Source organism: Rhincodon typus, chromosome 2 (genome assembly GCF_021869965.1).
Source record: "Rhincodon typus isolate 14 chromosome 2, sRhiTyp1.1, whole genome shotgun sequence".
Lineage (NCBI taxonomy): Eukaryota > Metazoa > Chordata > Chondrichthyes > Orectolobiformes > Rhincodontidae > Rhincodon > Rhincodon typus.
The window spans coordinates 44,316,530-44,331,879 of record NC_063333.1 but is presented as its reverse complement, the minus strand read 5'-3'; the positions used below and the strand labels follow the sequence as shown (position 1 = coordinate 44,331,879).

General features: G+C 40.5%; 1 protein-coding gene across 1 annotated transcript in view; it reads left to right on the top strand.

The window, feature by feature from the left end:
- LOC109928491 (disintegrin and metalloproteinase domain-containing protein 22) overlaps window positions 1–15,350 on the top strand; it is a 320,108-nt gene that overhangs the window by 171,746 nt on the left and 133,012 nt on the right. Inside the window, exon 14 of the mRNA XM_048607855.1 lies at window positions 13,862–13,913. Coding sequence (XP_048463812.1) covers window positions 13,862–13,913 — 52 coding nt within the window. The remainder of the gene's footprint in view (window positions 1–13,861; window positions 13,914–15,350) is intronic.

Sequence of the window (15,350 nt, the reverse complement as noted above, 5' to 3'; positions counted from 1 at the left end):
TAATGTTAACTCTTGAGATAAGCAAAGTGAAGCCGCAGGAAATATAATTTTGGTAATTGGGAAAAAAATGCAGTGAAATTAGTACCTGACTATGAAAAACAGTCAAATATGCTGCAGGGCATAATGATTATTCATGATGCATCGCTAGACCAATTTAATTAATCCATACAATCCTAAAATACCAATGTGTCCTCCTAATTCAACAACTTGTCAGATACCTTGTCAGAAAATGTGATCCTGCACTTAGCACATCCATCATGTACATTTCCCAGCAGAGGGCAAGGTTCTGAGAAGATATATGCTTCCTGACAGCAGTTTTGACTCTAGACATTTTAGAAACATGCCACCCAGATCTACAGTAAGCATCTGTTTCAGATCTCTAAATCTAATACGTCTATTACTTTCCTATTTCTAAAAGCTTAAATCATATGCCCACTGAACCAATTTTTCTCCTTAGTAAACAATCACAGTCACAAGAACTAGGCCAATCTTTCTGCAGGATCTAAATTTGAAGTATTTTTTTTAACTGTCTCAAAGGACGTAGACATCATTGGCTAGGCCAGCATTTATTGTGCATCTCTTGTTGCCCTGGAGAAGGTGTTGGTGAGCTACCTACTTGGAACACCCACAGTGCTGTTAGGAAGGGAGTTCCAAGATTTTAACAGAGCTACTGTGAAGGAATAATGATATAGTACCAAGTCAGGGTAGTGTGTGGCTTGGAGGACAACTTGCAGATGGTGGTGATCTGATGTATTGGTGAGGAACTATGGTTCTCCTTGTGGATATTATACACTGATCCCATTGTTTATCAATGGTGAAAGGAGTGAATGAAGCCACAATGCTACAGATGCTGGAAATCTGTAACAAGCACAAAGAATGCTGGAGCAACTCACCAGGTCCAGCAGCATCCGTGGAGAAAGAAACAGAGTTAAAGTTTCAAGTCCAGCGTGACTTTCCAGTGTGTCCAGTCCAATCTTTTTCAGAAGATTGAGGGGGGATCTTATAGAAACATATAAAATTATGAAGGGAATAGATAAGATAAAAGTAGAGAGGATGTTTCCACTGGCAGGTGAAGCTAGGACAAGAGGGCATAGCCTCAAGATTAGAGGGAGCAGATTTAGGACTGAACTGAGAAGGAATTTCTTCACCCAGAGGGTTGTTAGTCTATGGAATTCCTTGCCCAGTGAAGTAGTTGACGCTACTTCAGTAAATGTTTCTAAAAAAAAGGTAGATTTTTTTTGAACAATAAAGGAATTAAGGGATACGGTGAGAATGCGGGTAAGTGGATCTGAGTCCACGAAAAGATCAGCCATGATCTTATTGAATGGCGGAGCAGGCTCGAAGGGCCAAACGGCCTACTCCTGCTCGTGGTTCTTATGTTCTTATGTTCTTATGTGACTTCTTCAGGACTTCAGCTTCTCCAGTATTCTCTGTGTTTGTTTTTGCAGAGAGTGAAGGTTGTCAGTGATTGATGGGATCCCAAACAAACTGTTTACTTTGTCCTGGAATGAACACAGAAAGTGTTCAAGAAACTCAGCAGGTCTGACAGTATATGAGGAGAGGGTTAGCTCTTTGGAGTTCCAAAGAAGTGTCACTAGACTCAAAATATGAACTTGCTTACTGTCTCTGCAGATGCTACCAAACCTACTGAGTTTCTCCAGCATGGAGATGGATATTGTCAAGCTTCTTGAGTGTTTGTGATGCTTTTATCCAGGCACAAGGAAAATATTTGATCACACTCCTGACTTGTCCTTAGTAGATGGTGTACAGGCATTGGGCAGACAGGAGGTGAATTGCACACTGCAGAATTCCTCACCTCTGACCTATTCTTGTAGGCCCAGTTAGTACATAGATGGTCCAGTTCAGCTTCTGGTTGATGGTAACCCCCAGGGGTTGCAGTTCAGAGTTGGCATTGTCAGAGGGAAAAGGCTAGATTTTCTCCTATTGAATCACAGATGGTCATTGTCTGGATGTTCCTAGGGTAATTGTGGTAGCCCCTGTTCAGAATTTGAATAACGTCACTGGATGCAAAATCTAGAACTGGTCAAAGGAAGGATGAAGTCTGTCTCTGTGATCAAGCAAATAGGTGATGGCAAATCAACACTCTTTTGCATTCAGCCAATGTTATTTTTCATTTAAGTTAGTGTAAAAGAAAGTCAGACAGAGTATTAAATACACTGCCATTTTCTATTTGCCCACATTGTGGTGGCTCAGTGGTTAGCACTGCTGCCTCACAGCGCCAGGAACCCAGGTTCGATTCCAGCCTCGGGAGTTTGCACATTCACCACGCGCCTGCGTGAGTTCCCTCCGAGTGCTCCAGTTTCCTCCCACAGTCCAAAGATGTGCAGGCTAGGTGGATTGGCCATGCTAAATTGCCCATAGTGTTGAGGGATGTGTAGATTAGGTGGGTTATGCAGGATGGGTCTGGATGGGATGCTCTGAGGATCAGCGTGGACTTGTTGGACCAAATGTCCTGTTTCCACACTGTAGGGATTCTATGATCTATGATTACACGAGAGCACAGTATTTTACATCAGCCCCAGAGCATCACTACAGACGTATCAAAATTTTAGTTACCAGTTATAGTTATCATAATATTGAACTTCATCTCAACAATATCTCAATAACATGCTAACTGTCGCTGTATCTATCAGACACTTACTAATTGCTCTATTTTCCTAACAAGTTCATCCTCTGTCTTGTGCCGAATGCCCTTTATAAGCTTATTTCCTTCTGGAATTTCTTATTCAACCATTGAAAGTAAACTCCAGCCTGTATATAGATAACAAGGTGTAGGGCTGGATGAACACAGCAGGCTAAGCAGCATCAGAGGAGCAGGAAGGCTGACGTTTCGGGCCTAGACCCTTCTTCAGAAATGGCCTGCTTGGCCTGCTGTGTTCATCCAGCTCTACACCTTGTTATCTCAGATTCTCCGGCATCTGCAGTTCCTACTATCTCTCTCCAGCCTCTATACTTCATTTATTTCTTTGCAAAGCTTTTTCCTCTCAGAGCATTTTTATAATTGTTCACTTCGTTTTGCATTTTGATGAAAATGATTGAGTACTTTTCTACTGTTCAGTATTCAGAATCTTCCTTAATACTGTTAAATAAAGTTATTATGAAAACAAAGTATCGTGGATGCTGGTATTAGAAATAAAGACAGAAATTGCTGAAAATACTCATCCAGTCAGGAACCATCGGTGGTATGAGGAACAGTCTCTGGAATGTGCACCCCACCAACTATGTGTAACTAAATGAATCATAGAATCCCTACAGTGTGGAAGCAGGCCATTTGGCCCATTGAGTCCACACCAGCCCTCTGAAGAGCATCCCACCCAGACCCTCATACCCCCACCCTATCCCTGTAACCCTACAGTTCCCAAGGCTAATCCACCTAGTTTGCACATTCCTGGATACTTTGGGCAATTTAGCATGGCCAGTCTACCTAACACATGGTAACCTGCACATCTTTAGACTATGGGTGGAAACTGAAGCACCCAGAGGAAGCCCACGTAGACCCAGGTAGAATGTGCAAACTCCACATGGACTGTTGCCCAGGTGTGGAATCGAACCTGGGTCACTGGCGCTGTGAGGCAGCAGTGCTAACCACTGAGCCACCGGGCCACCCTGAAGATCTATTGAATGTGACAACAAGCTGCTCCTGCCAAAGTAACACCACCCAAGTTTTCCTCTGCATTGCTTGCCTGACACGTCCTCCTGGGTGATGACCCTCTGAGCTGGCAGCTCCTGAGGGTGGGACTCCCCTCGAGTGAGGACGGCTGCAGGACAAGCTTCTAACGAACGACTCCGTATCCAATGACATTTCTTTCAGAGGTGACTGAGGGTGGAAAGCTGTTTCACTTCCCTGCCCCTTTAAATTTTTGCCCAGTCTTTCAGATCAATGGCCAACTTAATTCAGGTCAAAACTGGAGAAAGTAGAGATATATGAGCTTTGCAGTAAAATGGGAGGACAAGATCATAGAGTCATAGAGATGTACAGTACGGAAACAGATCCTTTAGTCCAACTCATTCATGCTGACCAGATATACTAGATAAATCTAGTCCCATTTGCCAGCATTTCGCCCATATCCCTCTAAACCGCTCCTATTCATAAACCCATCCAGATGCCTTTTAAATGTTGTAATTGTACCAGCCTTCACCACTTCCTCTGGCAGCTCATTCCATACTCGCACCACCCTCTGTATGAAAAAGTTGCTCCTCAGGTCCCTTTTAAATCTTTCCCCTCTCACCTTAAATCTGTGCCCTGTGGTTTTGGACTCCCCTACCCTGGGGAAGAGATCTTGTCTGTTTGACCTATCCATGCCCCTCATGATTTTACAAACCTCTCTAAGGTCACCTCTCAGCCTCCAACGTGCCAGGGAAAATAGCTCCAGCCTATTCAGCCTCTCCCTATAGTTCAAATCCTCCAACCCTGGCAACATCCTTGTAAATTTTTTCTGAAGCCTTACAAGGTTCACAACATCCTTCCTATAGCAGGGAGACCAGAATTGTACACAGTATTCCAAAAGTGGCCTAAACCAATGTCCTGTACAGCTGCAACATGACCTCCCAACTCCTATACTCAATGCACTGACCAATAAAGGCACGCGTACCAATACAAGCATACCAAATGCCTTCTTTACTATCCTATCTACCTGGGACTCCACTTTCAAGGAACTATGAACCTGCACACCAAGGTCTCTTCGTTCAGCAACATTCCCCAGGACTTTACCATGATAAGTGTATAAGTCATGTCCTGATTTGCCTTTCCAATGGGAGAAATGAATAAAATGGAAGGTCTATGATCAGGTGGAAATTGGGGAGTTTGAATGGCAAATGGAATAATCCAATCCTGCAAGCTAACAAGAAATTATTATGTGATTGCTCCAGAAGAACCCATGTCTGCAAAAAAGGGGGCAGAGTATACAACCTGAAGCCGTTAACTCAATATTCACGCCAGAATTCAATAATGTGCTGAAGCACAGGAGGTACTGGCTGTTCCTGAAGATTATATTAAGTTTCATTGCAACAGTGTGGAAAGCCAAGGCCAGAGAGCACAGAGTGGGAGGGCTGTTGAGTAGATAGAGGGGAACCAATAGATATGTTGTATTTGGACTTCCAGAAGGCATTTGACAAAGTACCTCACAAAAAGTTGTCATAAGATCGGTTGGAAGTAGTGTATGAACGTGGATAGAGGATTGGCTAATGGGCAGGCAGCGGTGAGTGGGGATAAAGCATTCTTTTGCAGGTTGGCAGTGGTGTGCAGAATTGGCTTATGTGCAATGGTTATACAGGGTGAGACTATATTCGCTGGAGTTTAGAAGAATGAGAGGTGATCTCATTGAAACGTATACAACTCTTGATGGACTTGAGAGGGTAAGTGCAGAGAAGATGTTTCTCTTCATGGAAGAGCCTAGTGCTAGAGGGCACAGTCTTAGAATAAAGTGACATCAATTTAATACTGAGATGAGGAGGAATTTTTGCTCTCAGTGGATTGTGAGCCTTTAGAACTCCTTGCCACAGAGTCCTTGTGTATATTTAAGGCTGAGATTGATAGATTCTTGATCAGTAGGGGGAATGAAGGGTTACAGGAAGGGGCAGGAAAGTGGAAGTGAGGAATGTTGATCAGCCATGATCCTACTCAATGACAGAGCAAGCTTGAGGCGCTGAATGGCCTGCTCCCGTTCCTTCTGTTTCTTTTGGTTAAGAAGCTCAGTGTTTTATTTGTGGTTTAGAAGGAAATATTCTGCAACATGCTCATCCAACCTGTGTTAGATGTCCCCAGTGTAATGGAGATTGAATCGAAATAGTGAGTAGACTAAACCTTGTTGAAAGACATACAGGTAAATCACAGTTTCACTTAGATAGTTTATTAAGGCTCTCGAGGTGGAAAGGTCCAAGATAAAAGACAGGTGTTATACCTGCTGAACTTGCCCAGGAAGGTATCATGAGAAAGAGTTGGTATTAAGAATGATTCAGGAGTAGATCAGAATTTCATGGTTAAATACTACTCAACTTTTGTTTTATTTTGTATTTGTCGTAAAACAGCTCTGGTAGCAGTGATGGCCAGATATAAATCCATACCAACCAGTTCTCAGGAAAGATAATATAAGATTGATCAAAAGGAGCCATTTGGTCTCATGTATAATTGAGTAATTAATTGAGACTACCAAAAGAGGGACAAGTGAAACAAAACACAAACTAATGGCAAATGCAAAACACAGAATCAAACTGTAAATGTATGACCAGAGCGTGGAGGACTGTGTAGAAAATTAATTGTCATCTTTTATTGAAGAGCTGAATGCAGTAAGATGTACGATTATAATGCATCAGTGTTTCCCCAGCAGACATTTTTATGATTGCTAATTGCAAGACCAATACAGACATAATATTCATAAATGCCATTGTCACCAGATGAATGTTTCCTTTATGGGATGTGAAGATGTCGGGCTTGATTACCCCTCAGAAGGAGGTGGTGAGCCACCTTCTTGAACACTGCAAGCCATTCAAGTGTCTTTTTATCTGCTTTTCTTCCCTAATTTAATGCTTTCCCTTCTATTTGTTTATAAACCTCCTGCTGTTGGTTTTTTTCTTGCCTTCTCATTTCATTAGGAAATGTGTTGAGCATATTTATAAAGTCCCTGATTTACCTCTCTTTTGGAATCAAATGAACAGAAAACACTGACCAGGTTCTGTACTAAACAAGCACTGATAATTATTACAAAGAAATAAATTCTGACCCAAGTAAGCAGCAATGTACTGTCAACATATGGCTTTACCATTTAAAACTCTAAGTCCCTTTTAAAACCCCTACACAAAAATACAGACACAGACAAGCAAACAAATAACAAACATCAGTTTCATTGATGAGGGAACAGAAGGGTAGGAGTCACAGTTCGACAGAATCAGTCCACAGGCATTACTGAGATGATCATTTTGTTTACCAAGATTTTCTGTTCTTTGACCACCTTCTGTGGGTTTTTTAACCTTTTTACAGGAGATGTAGGCCAATTGGTATATTAACGATAAAGTCTCTTAGTTACTGTTTAAAAGCAACAACTTACAGCAACTGGTGGGAGAAAACTGGTAGCTTCCTTCAGGCTTCAGGTATTCATATTGCAGAGAGAGAGAGACACACACACAGCACCTTCTCTTTCAATAGTCTGAAGGCTTGTCAATGAATGGTTCACACCCACAAGTTGTTCAACTGCGAAGACATCAATCAGAGAGTTAATGTTAGGCTGATGACTTCTGAATCCATGCAGAAGTTCTGAGGAAGGGTCACCGGACCCGAAATGTTAACTCTGTTTTTCCCTTCACAGATACTGCCAGACCTGCTGAGCTTTTCCAGCAGCTTTGTTTTTGTTACTTCTGCATCCATGACTGGTCAGAACCGAACAAACCAATTAGCTACTTGTTACCGGCCAGATCTCACTCTGTGCATTCAGAACTGGTGCAGTGCCATCTACAAACGTCTCCCTTTTCTCCAACTGCTTGAACAAAGCAGCAGGGTAAAAGCAGACTAAGTGAGTGTTAGCAACTCATTTTTAAAAAAATGTGTCAATTCCTTCCACAGCCCTTTAGTTTTAAAACAGCCATTTTTCCATTTCAGATCACAATTAAAAATGCAGGAAATGAAATTTTATGGTCTTTACACGTCAATATATTTCCAGGTCAGGATGATGTGTGGCTTGGAGGGAAACTTTCAGGTGGTGGTGTTCACATACATCTGCTACCCTTGTCCTTTTACGTGGTAAACCTCAAAGGTTTGGAAGACGTTGCTGAAGGAGCTTTGGTGTGCTGCAGCAGTCCGTCTTTTAGATGGTACATGTTGCAATTATGTAGCTTTGATACTGGAGGGTGGGTGCCACTCAGCCAGATTGCTTTATCTTGTTAAGCTTCTGAAGCATTGCTGGAGTTACGCTTAGCCAGGAAAGTGGCGAGTATTCTCTTGTGGTTATTTCTAATGATCAACCACACGAGTCTCAAGTACAGGTTTAAAATTGTTCATTCAAACGTTCGCAGGGAGAATCTATCCTAGAATAGCTAGAACAGAACTTCTTAATACAAGAAGCCTATTTTTATACACGTCTAGGAACATAGGAACAGGAATAAGTCAATCAGCCCCTTGACCCTGTCCCACCATTCAGTAAGATCATGGCTGATCTGTGGCCTAACTCCACATGCCTGCCTTGGGCCCATATCCATGATACACTTGCTTAAAAAATGTCTATCTCAGATTTAGATTTAACAATTGAATTATCATTAAACGCCATTTGAGGAAGAGACTTCAAACCTCCCCTACTCTTTGTGTGTAGAAGTGCTTTCTAACATCTCTTCTCAACGGTCTGGCCCTAAATCTTAGACAACGTCCTCTGTTTCTAAAATCTTTAACCAGTGAATTAGTTCATCATTATCTACTCTGTCCTTTGCTGAATACCTCAATTAGATCACCCCTTAACCTTCTAAATTCCATATATTAGAGGCCTAATTTGTCTAATCACTCCTCATACCTCAACCCCTGAAGTCCAGGTATCATCCTTGTAAACCTGCATTGAACTCCCTCCAGAGCCAAACAACCATCCTATGGTGTGGTGCCCAGATCTGCTCACACTACTCCAAGTGGGGTCTAACAAGGTTTTATATAACTGCAGCATAACGTCTTCATCCTTAAACTCTAGCCCTTCAGATTTGAAAGTTAGCATTCCATTAGCTTTTTTGACTATTTTGTGCTTTCTAAAAAACACCCCGATCTATCCCTTTTCGGTCTGAAATGGATAACGTCATACTTGATTATATTAAAATCCATTTGCCACAGCTTTGCCCATTCACCTTATCTATCAATATACTGTTGTAATTTTACGCAGTTATCCACACTGTTTACAATGCTTTCCAATTTTGTCATCAGCAAATTTGGATATTTGACTTTATATGCCATTATCCAAGTTATTAATGAATATTGTGAATAATTGAGGCCCCAACACAGACCCCTGTGGGACATCATTGGTCTCATCCTGCCAGTTTGAGTACTTACCCATTATTCCAACTCTGTCCTGTGCTACTCAACCAGTTTCCTATCCATGTCAGTAACATATCCTCAATTCCATGGGCTTCCATCTTAGCTAACAGTCTTTTTGTGTGGGATTTTATTGAAAGCCTTCTAGAAGTCAACATGAACAACATCCATAAATTTACCCTGTCCAACACCTTTGTCACCTCTTCTGAAAACTCTATGATGTTTGTCAGGCATGACATTTCCTTCATGAGTCCATGCTGACTCTCCCTGATATACTGACATTTTTTGAGGTAATCAGTTACTCTATTCTTGATTATAGACTCCAAAAGTCTTGCCACCACATATGTCAGGCTAACTGGTCTGTAATTCCCTGGTTTCCCTCTGTCACCCTTCTTAAAGTGCGGGGTGACATGAGTAAATTTCCAATCTAGAGGTATAACTCCTGAATCCAGGGAACTCTGAAAGATTATGGTTAGGACATTGACAATGTGCACTCTTACCTCCTTTACCATCCATGGATGGAAACTATTAGATCCTGGGGATTTGACACTCTTCAGTTCCATTAATTTCCCTATTATTGATGATTTACTTAAGCTAATTTTATTTAGACCATGTCCCTGATTCTCTATTAATTTCCTTGGGACTTCTGCTGTGAATACTGGAGTAAAATAAGCGTTTGGCATGCCTACTGTTTTCCCATTGACATTGACAATATCCCCACTCTCAGTGGGCCATTAGTGCTCTTAACCAAAAAAAACCCTAAAGAACTGTGGATGCTGTAAATCGGGAACAAAAAGAGAAGTTGCCGGAAAAGCTCAGCAGGCCTGGCAGGGTGTCACAGTGGCTCAGTGGTTAGTACTATGGCTTCACAGCGCCAGAGACCCATGTTCAATTCCAGTTTGACCGTCTTCCCGAGTGGAGTTTGCACGTTCTCCCCGGGTCTGTGGGTTTCCGCTGGGTGCTCCGATTTCCTCCCACAGTCCAGAGATGTGCAGGTTAGGTGGATTGGCCATGCTAAATTGTCCGTAGTGTTCAGGGATATGTAGCTTGGGTGTGTGAGCTATGGGAAATGCAGGGATAGGGTAGGGGGATGGGTCTGGGTGGGATGTTCTTCAGAAGGTTTGTTGGGCTAATTGGCCTGTTTCCACACTGTGGGATTCTATCTGTGAAGAAACATCAGAGTTAATCTCCCAAGTCTGCTGACCCTTCCTGAGGCCTTAACCAATTGCTTTCCCTTCAAATAACTGCAAAATCTTTCCTTGTTGTCCTTTATGACCCTTGCAAGTTCCCTTTCACAACCCTTTTTATGCAGCTCTTATGAGCCACTTTGTGGACCTTTGTTGGTCTTTGTATTTGACCCATTCTTTGAGATCTTTATATTCTTTGTATTTCTATAAGTTCTTTCTGTTTAACTTTATGCTGTTCCATACTTCCTTATATCCACAGCTGTTTTGTTTGTCAGGCAGAGCTTTTCCTTCTCATGGATACAAACTGCTTCTGAATAGCATTAAATGTTTCTAGTCATATGCACAATTCATTATTCAAATTTCTACCTTGTGTGTGCATAATCACATGAAAAATAATGTCTCTGGTCTCATTGGATTGATCACCCAACATGATGGTAATGTTAGAAAGAGGGATGTGCCAGGTCAGGAACTTACAGATTGAGGTCAAATATAGTTCTTCTGCTGCTGATGAGCCACAGCACATTTTTGAACTGCTAAATCAGTTTGAGAACCAACCTATAGAGAATAATTTTGTAATTTGTGCTCCTAACAAGAACCTTATGTATCAGGGTAAATTTGGAGCCTGGAGTGCTCCCATGGTGGTAACTGATATTGAAGTATTGATAATTTAGACATGAAAAATATCAATTTACACAGGCTATTAATAAGCAGATGAATTCGCAAAATAATTTCCCAGCAGGTAAGACTTGCTAGTGGAACAGTAATTTTCATAAAATTATTTGTATTAATTTTAATGTAAGAAATAATTACATTTATATCATATTTTTCATGACCTCAGGACATCTTAAAATGCTTTACAGCCAATAAAGTCCTTTTGAAGTGTAGTCAGTGGAGTAAAATAGGAAATATGTTGTAATATCTTTGAGTTAAGTTCTATTATGTGCAAACAAAATTATGTAAACCTTTACAATTGGCACATAGTTAGATGGTAATTCTGCACAGGTATGAAATAATTCTTATACAAAATATATGAATCTGTAACATATTGTTACAGTAATGGATTATTGTGACCTGTGAACCTCATGTAGGAAATCACTTAAAACAGTAACCCAGGGTTGACATGGACTGGTTGCAAGTGGGTTTCCCTCCAATTTGTGGACTGGATCCATGCCTGGATGCCAACATGATTGACGGAGTTAGCTTCCTGCTGGGTAGGTAGCTTAAAGCAAGAAACCTGTTGGTACTTTTTTGGGAATGTGGGGATAGTGTGACACTGTGGGTGGATGTGAAATTGGATTAGCCGTTACATCCGATTTTGTCTGATGGAAAGGGGAAAGTAAGATTGATGGGTGTGGAAAAAGCATTCCTGCTGTTCTTGCTCCACTAACAGTGCCTTAAGGGCACTCATTTTCACCAGATCAGTCAGTGTTAAATTTGCAAGGTAGATTAACTGTGATACTGTCGGACTCACTATAGTATTTAAAGGACTAGTCTGTCTAGTGACGATGCTGTAACTTTAAGAGGCGATTTTGTCCTTTTTTTTGAAGAGAGGTTGTAAAGCAGAGGTCCAGAGCTGTCTCGAAGAAAGTAAACAATTTACGAGGCCTTGGGGATTTAAGTTGGAATAGTGGACGCAGCCTGCGTGCGGCCAGCTCTCACAGACCAGGCTTTCTTGATTTTTTCTTAGTTTTCATGTTTAGTTTTGAGCAGAAGCCTTTGGGGTCTCAAAAGAGTTGGAACCTTCAGTGAATGTCTCTAGCTGTTATTCTCTCTGAATAATCTCTTGATGATTTTTTCCCTCCTGGTTTGGAGAACTGCTTGTGAGAATTTGTGTTGGGTTTGCCTTTTTGCCAAGGGGTGTGTTTATGGGACGTTACGATTTTGGAACAATTAATTAGTAATGAGTACTATATCGATTATTCAGTTAAGTTTTCCAATAGTTAAGTTATTTTAAATTCCTCTTCCTTTTGTTTGTATTTTATTTATAGTGTTTAAATAAATTGTGTTTTTCTTAATGTTGAGTAGTTTGACCAGTCGCAACTGGAAAACGACACTTCACATCTACCTTTAAAATAAGAAAAAGTCAGGGTCTAGGTTACCTTCTTAAAATATTTTGAAAGGATCTGGTCTGGTCCATAACAGTCTCCCAGGAGTAAGTAGGCTATCAGTCTTCGTCCCACTTTCATAAAATCAGGAAGTAGATAGATCCCAACCTGTTTATTTGTGCAAAACATTATCCTGTCCCAAACTTCAGCGTAGTGTAATAATGCTATGAAGTTAATGACTCTAGCTTTCATTTTCACTTAGCCAGGCCGATACAAAATAATAAAAAAAATTAATGTAATTCTAAAGGAGTTTGACAGGAGATGCATTTTTAAAATAAGTTTTAAACACCTTAAGGAGAATGGGTTAGAAACATCATTAAAAAAACTGAAAGGTATAAAGGGTGCTGACATCCAAAATTAATCTCCTTAATCACCTTAGAAAGGCAAACTCCAATACCTATTGCTGATATACTGATATTGCAAGATATACTGTATTGGATTTATTATGCAAATCATAAACTCCTTATTTAACATTACTAAGTAGTCAGTGACACATGTGGGATTGAATTAATCTATCATGGAATGAGGCTGCAGAGACATTGGAAGCTTAAAATCCCTATTCCTATGTGTATAGTATTAGCACATTCTGATGCTGTGTCATCATCATCTCCAGCAACCAAATTCATGGGGCATTTGTGAACATAGAGAAAATAACAGAGAAACAATGCTGAAAAGAGTCAAATAGGATTGTCGTGGAGGTGACCAATGACCCTGTCACTGAAAGGAAAAAAGTACTTTATGATCAATAGCAGGAAGGGATCAACATTTAAGCTAATAATAAGCATCACCAAAGTTCGATTCTTAAGTGTAGATGTAAAGAGTAAGAAGACACGACCAACATTTACTTGGCTCGATACACACAATGAGGGCCATCAGTTCGACTGGGACAAAGTGATCATTACTGGGGCAAGCAAACAACAGACATGCAAGGAAATTTCTAGAGGCCTGGTTCTCAACATGGGACTCCATTAACAAACACATAGAAATAGACCCCATATACAGACCGCTGCTAAAAAACAGAACCGGAAATGACAAGACCCACCACAACAAAGGACCATATAAATTCGGAGCAGAAAACCAACGCTCTGATTAGAGGTCGCACTGATGATGTTGCCTAGAATGGTAACGAAACATCTGCACACCACGGAACAACCAGCTCGGCGAGCAAACAAATAACTAAATCGAAAGTTTCAGCGTTGATTATAATTTGAAATGTTTGTTCTTTGCTCTAACTTGTTTGGTAGCTGCAACGTAAAATAAGGTTACACAGTGTCATCAAAGATTAAGATCAGTATATTACATGATTAAGAATCCACTCTGATTTATTAACCAATTTTCTTAACAGAATTGTGAAACAAATGATGGAGATTCATTTACTACTGAGCTTTTCATATTGTCCAGAGTATTTTGTAAATTGATGTTAAAAGGGCTTACTGCATATTTAAACAAAAGGAGTTTTTAATGTATAATATCATTCTTGATGTCAGTCTTTGAAATGATTAGAATTATGTTACATATATATCAAAATATAAGTAGTCTTTTTTTTCTTGCAGGTGACTGCAAGTGTGAAGACCAATGGGTTGGGTGCATAATGCAAGATTCCGGGTAGGAAACTAAACTAAGTATACCTGTACTGAAATTCTGTAAGAAGAAAATAGTGACGATCCTATTGTCTGATATGTGAGAAATAACCTTATCGTTATATTTCATGTTATGAAGAAAGGAAAAGGCTTACATTTACACAATGCATTTTGTGATCTCACCAATGAAGTGTTTTTAAGATGTAGTAGTTATTATCCTAATGAAATTGTAGCAGCCAATTTGCAAGGTTCCACCAACAGCAGTTTTTTAAAAAAAATATCACTTGCAGGATGTCACTAACAAGATAGCTTTTATTGCCCATCCCTAATTGATGTTCAACTAAATGACTTGCTTGACCAAATCTGATGACAGTTAGGAATCAACCACTCTGTTGTGGGTCTGGAATCATATGTAGGGTAGACTGGGTAAGGACAGCAGATTTCCTTTCCTAAAAGACAGAAGTGAATCACATGGCTTTTTGCAACAGGCTTGGAATTTCATGGTCATCTTTCCTGATTCCAGCTTCTTAATTTCAGATTTATTTGAATTGCATGAGGGATATAGACAAGCTGAATGGCTGGTGTCTTTTTCTAGGATGGAGGATCTCAAGACTAAGGGATATATTTGTAAGGTGAGAGGAGAAAGATTTAAAAAAAGACATGAGGGGCAGTTTTTTTTACCCAGTGGTTCACGTGTGGAATGAACTTCCGGAGAAAGTGGTGGATGCAAATACAGTTACAACATTTAAAACATATTTGGATAAGTACATGAATAAGAAATGTTTGGAAGGATATGGACCAAGTGCAGGCAGGTGGGACTAGTTTAGTTTGGGATTATGGTCGGCATGGACTAGTTGGACCGAATGGTCATTTCTTGTACTGTATGTCTTTATGATTCTATGACTCTATGAATTGAAATAACTCAAATTCTGTAATGAGATTTGAGCTGATGCCTCTAACGCATTAATCCATTCTTCTGGATTACCAGCAACATAACTGATATACTACCACTCCTTAGCCCCTATGATAATAACAAGGCAATCTTTTCTTCTGGTGACATCAATTGAATGTTCAGTATTAGCAAGACATGGAACAGGTCAGATGGCACTCACTTTAGTTTCTTTTCCAAACATCTCCAGCAATGTAGGATTTCCTCAATACAGCATTGTATCAGTACGCATTTTCTCTCTTTATGATAAATCCTCTTATGTAAGCATTGCTCATCATGGCTCATTGGATGGCGTGTACCAGACCGTGGCCCATCACTTGCGTCTGGAGCATCTCGGGAGAGTTCTCTCCTCTTCTTCTGGCAGTAACGGTGTCAAGGCTGCATCTATCTCAGACTCTGAGGTTTCCTTGACACTCGACAGAGGGGGAGAACCTACAGTATCAGACAGGCCTTCTGGCTGTTCTGAGGGGCCGGGTATGTTTTGCTCCTGCCCCATTTGCGAGGTAACAACTT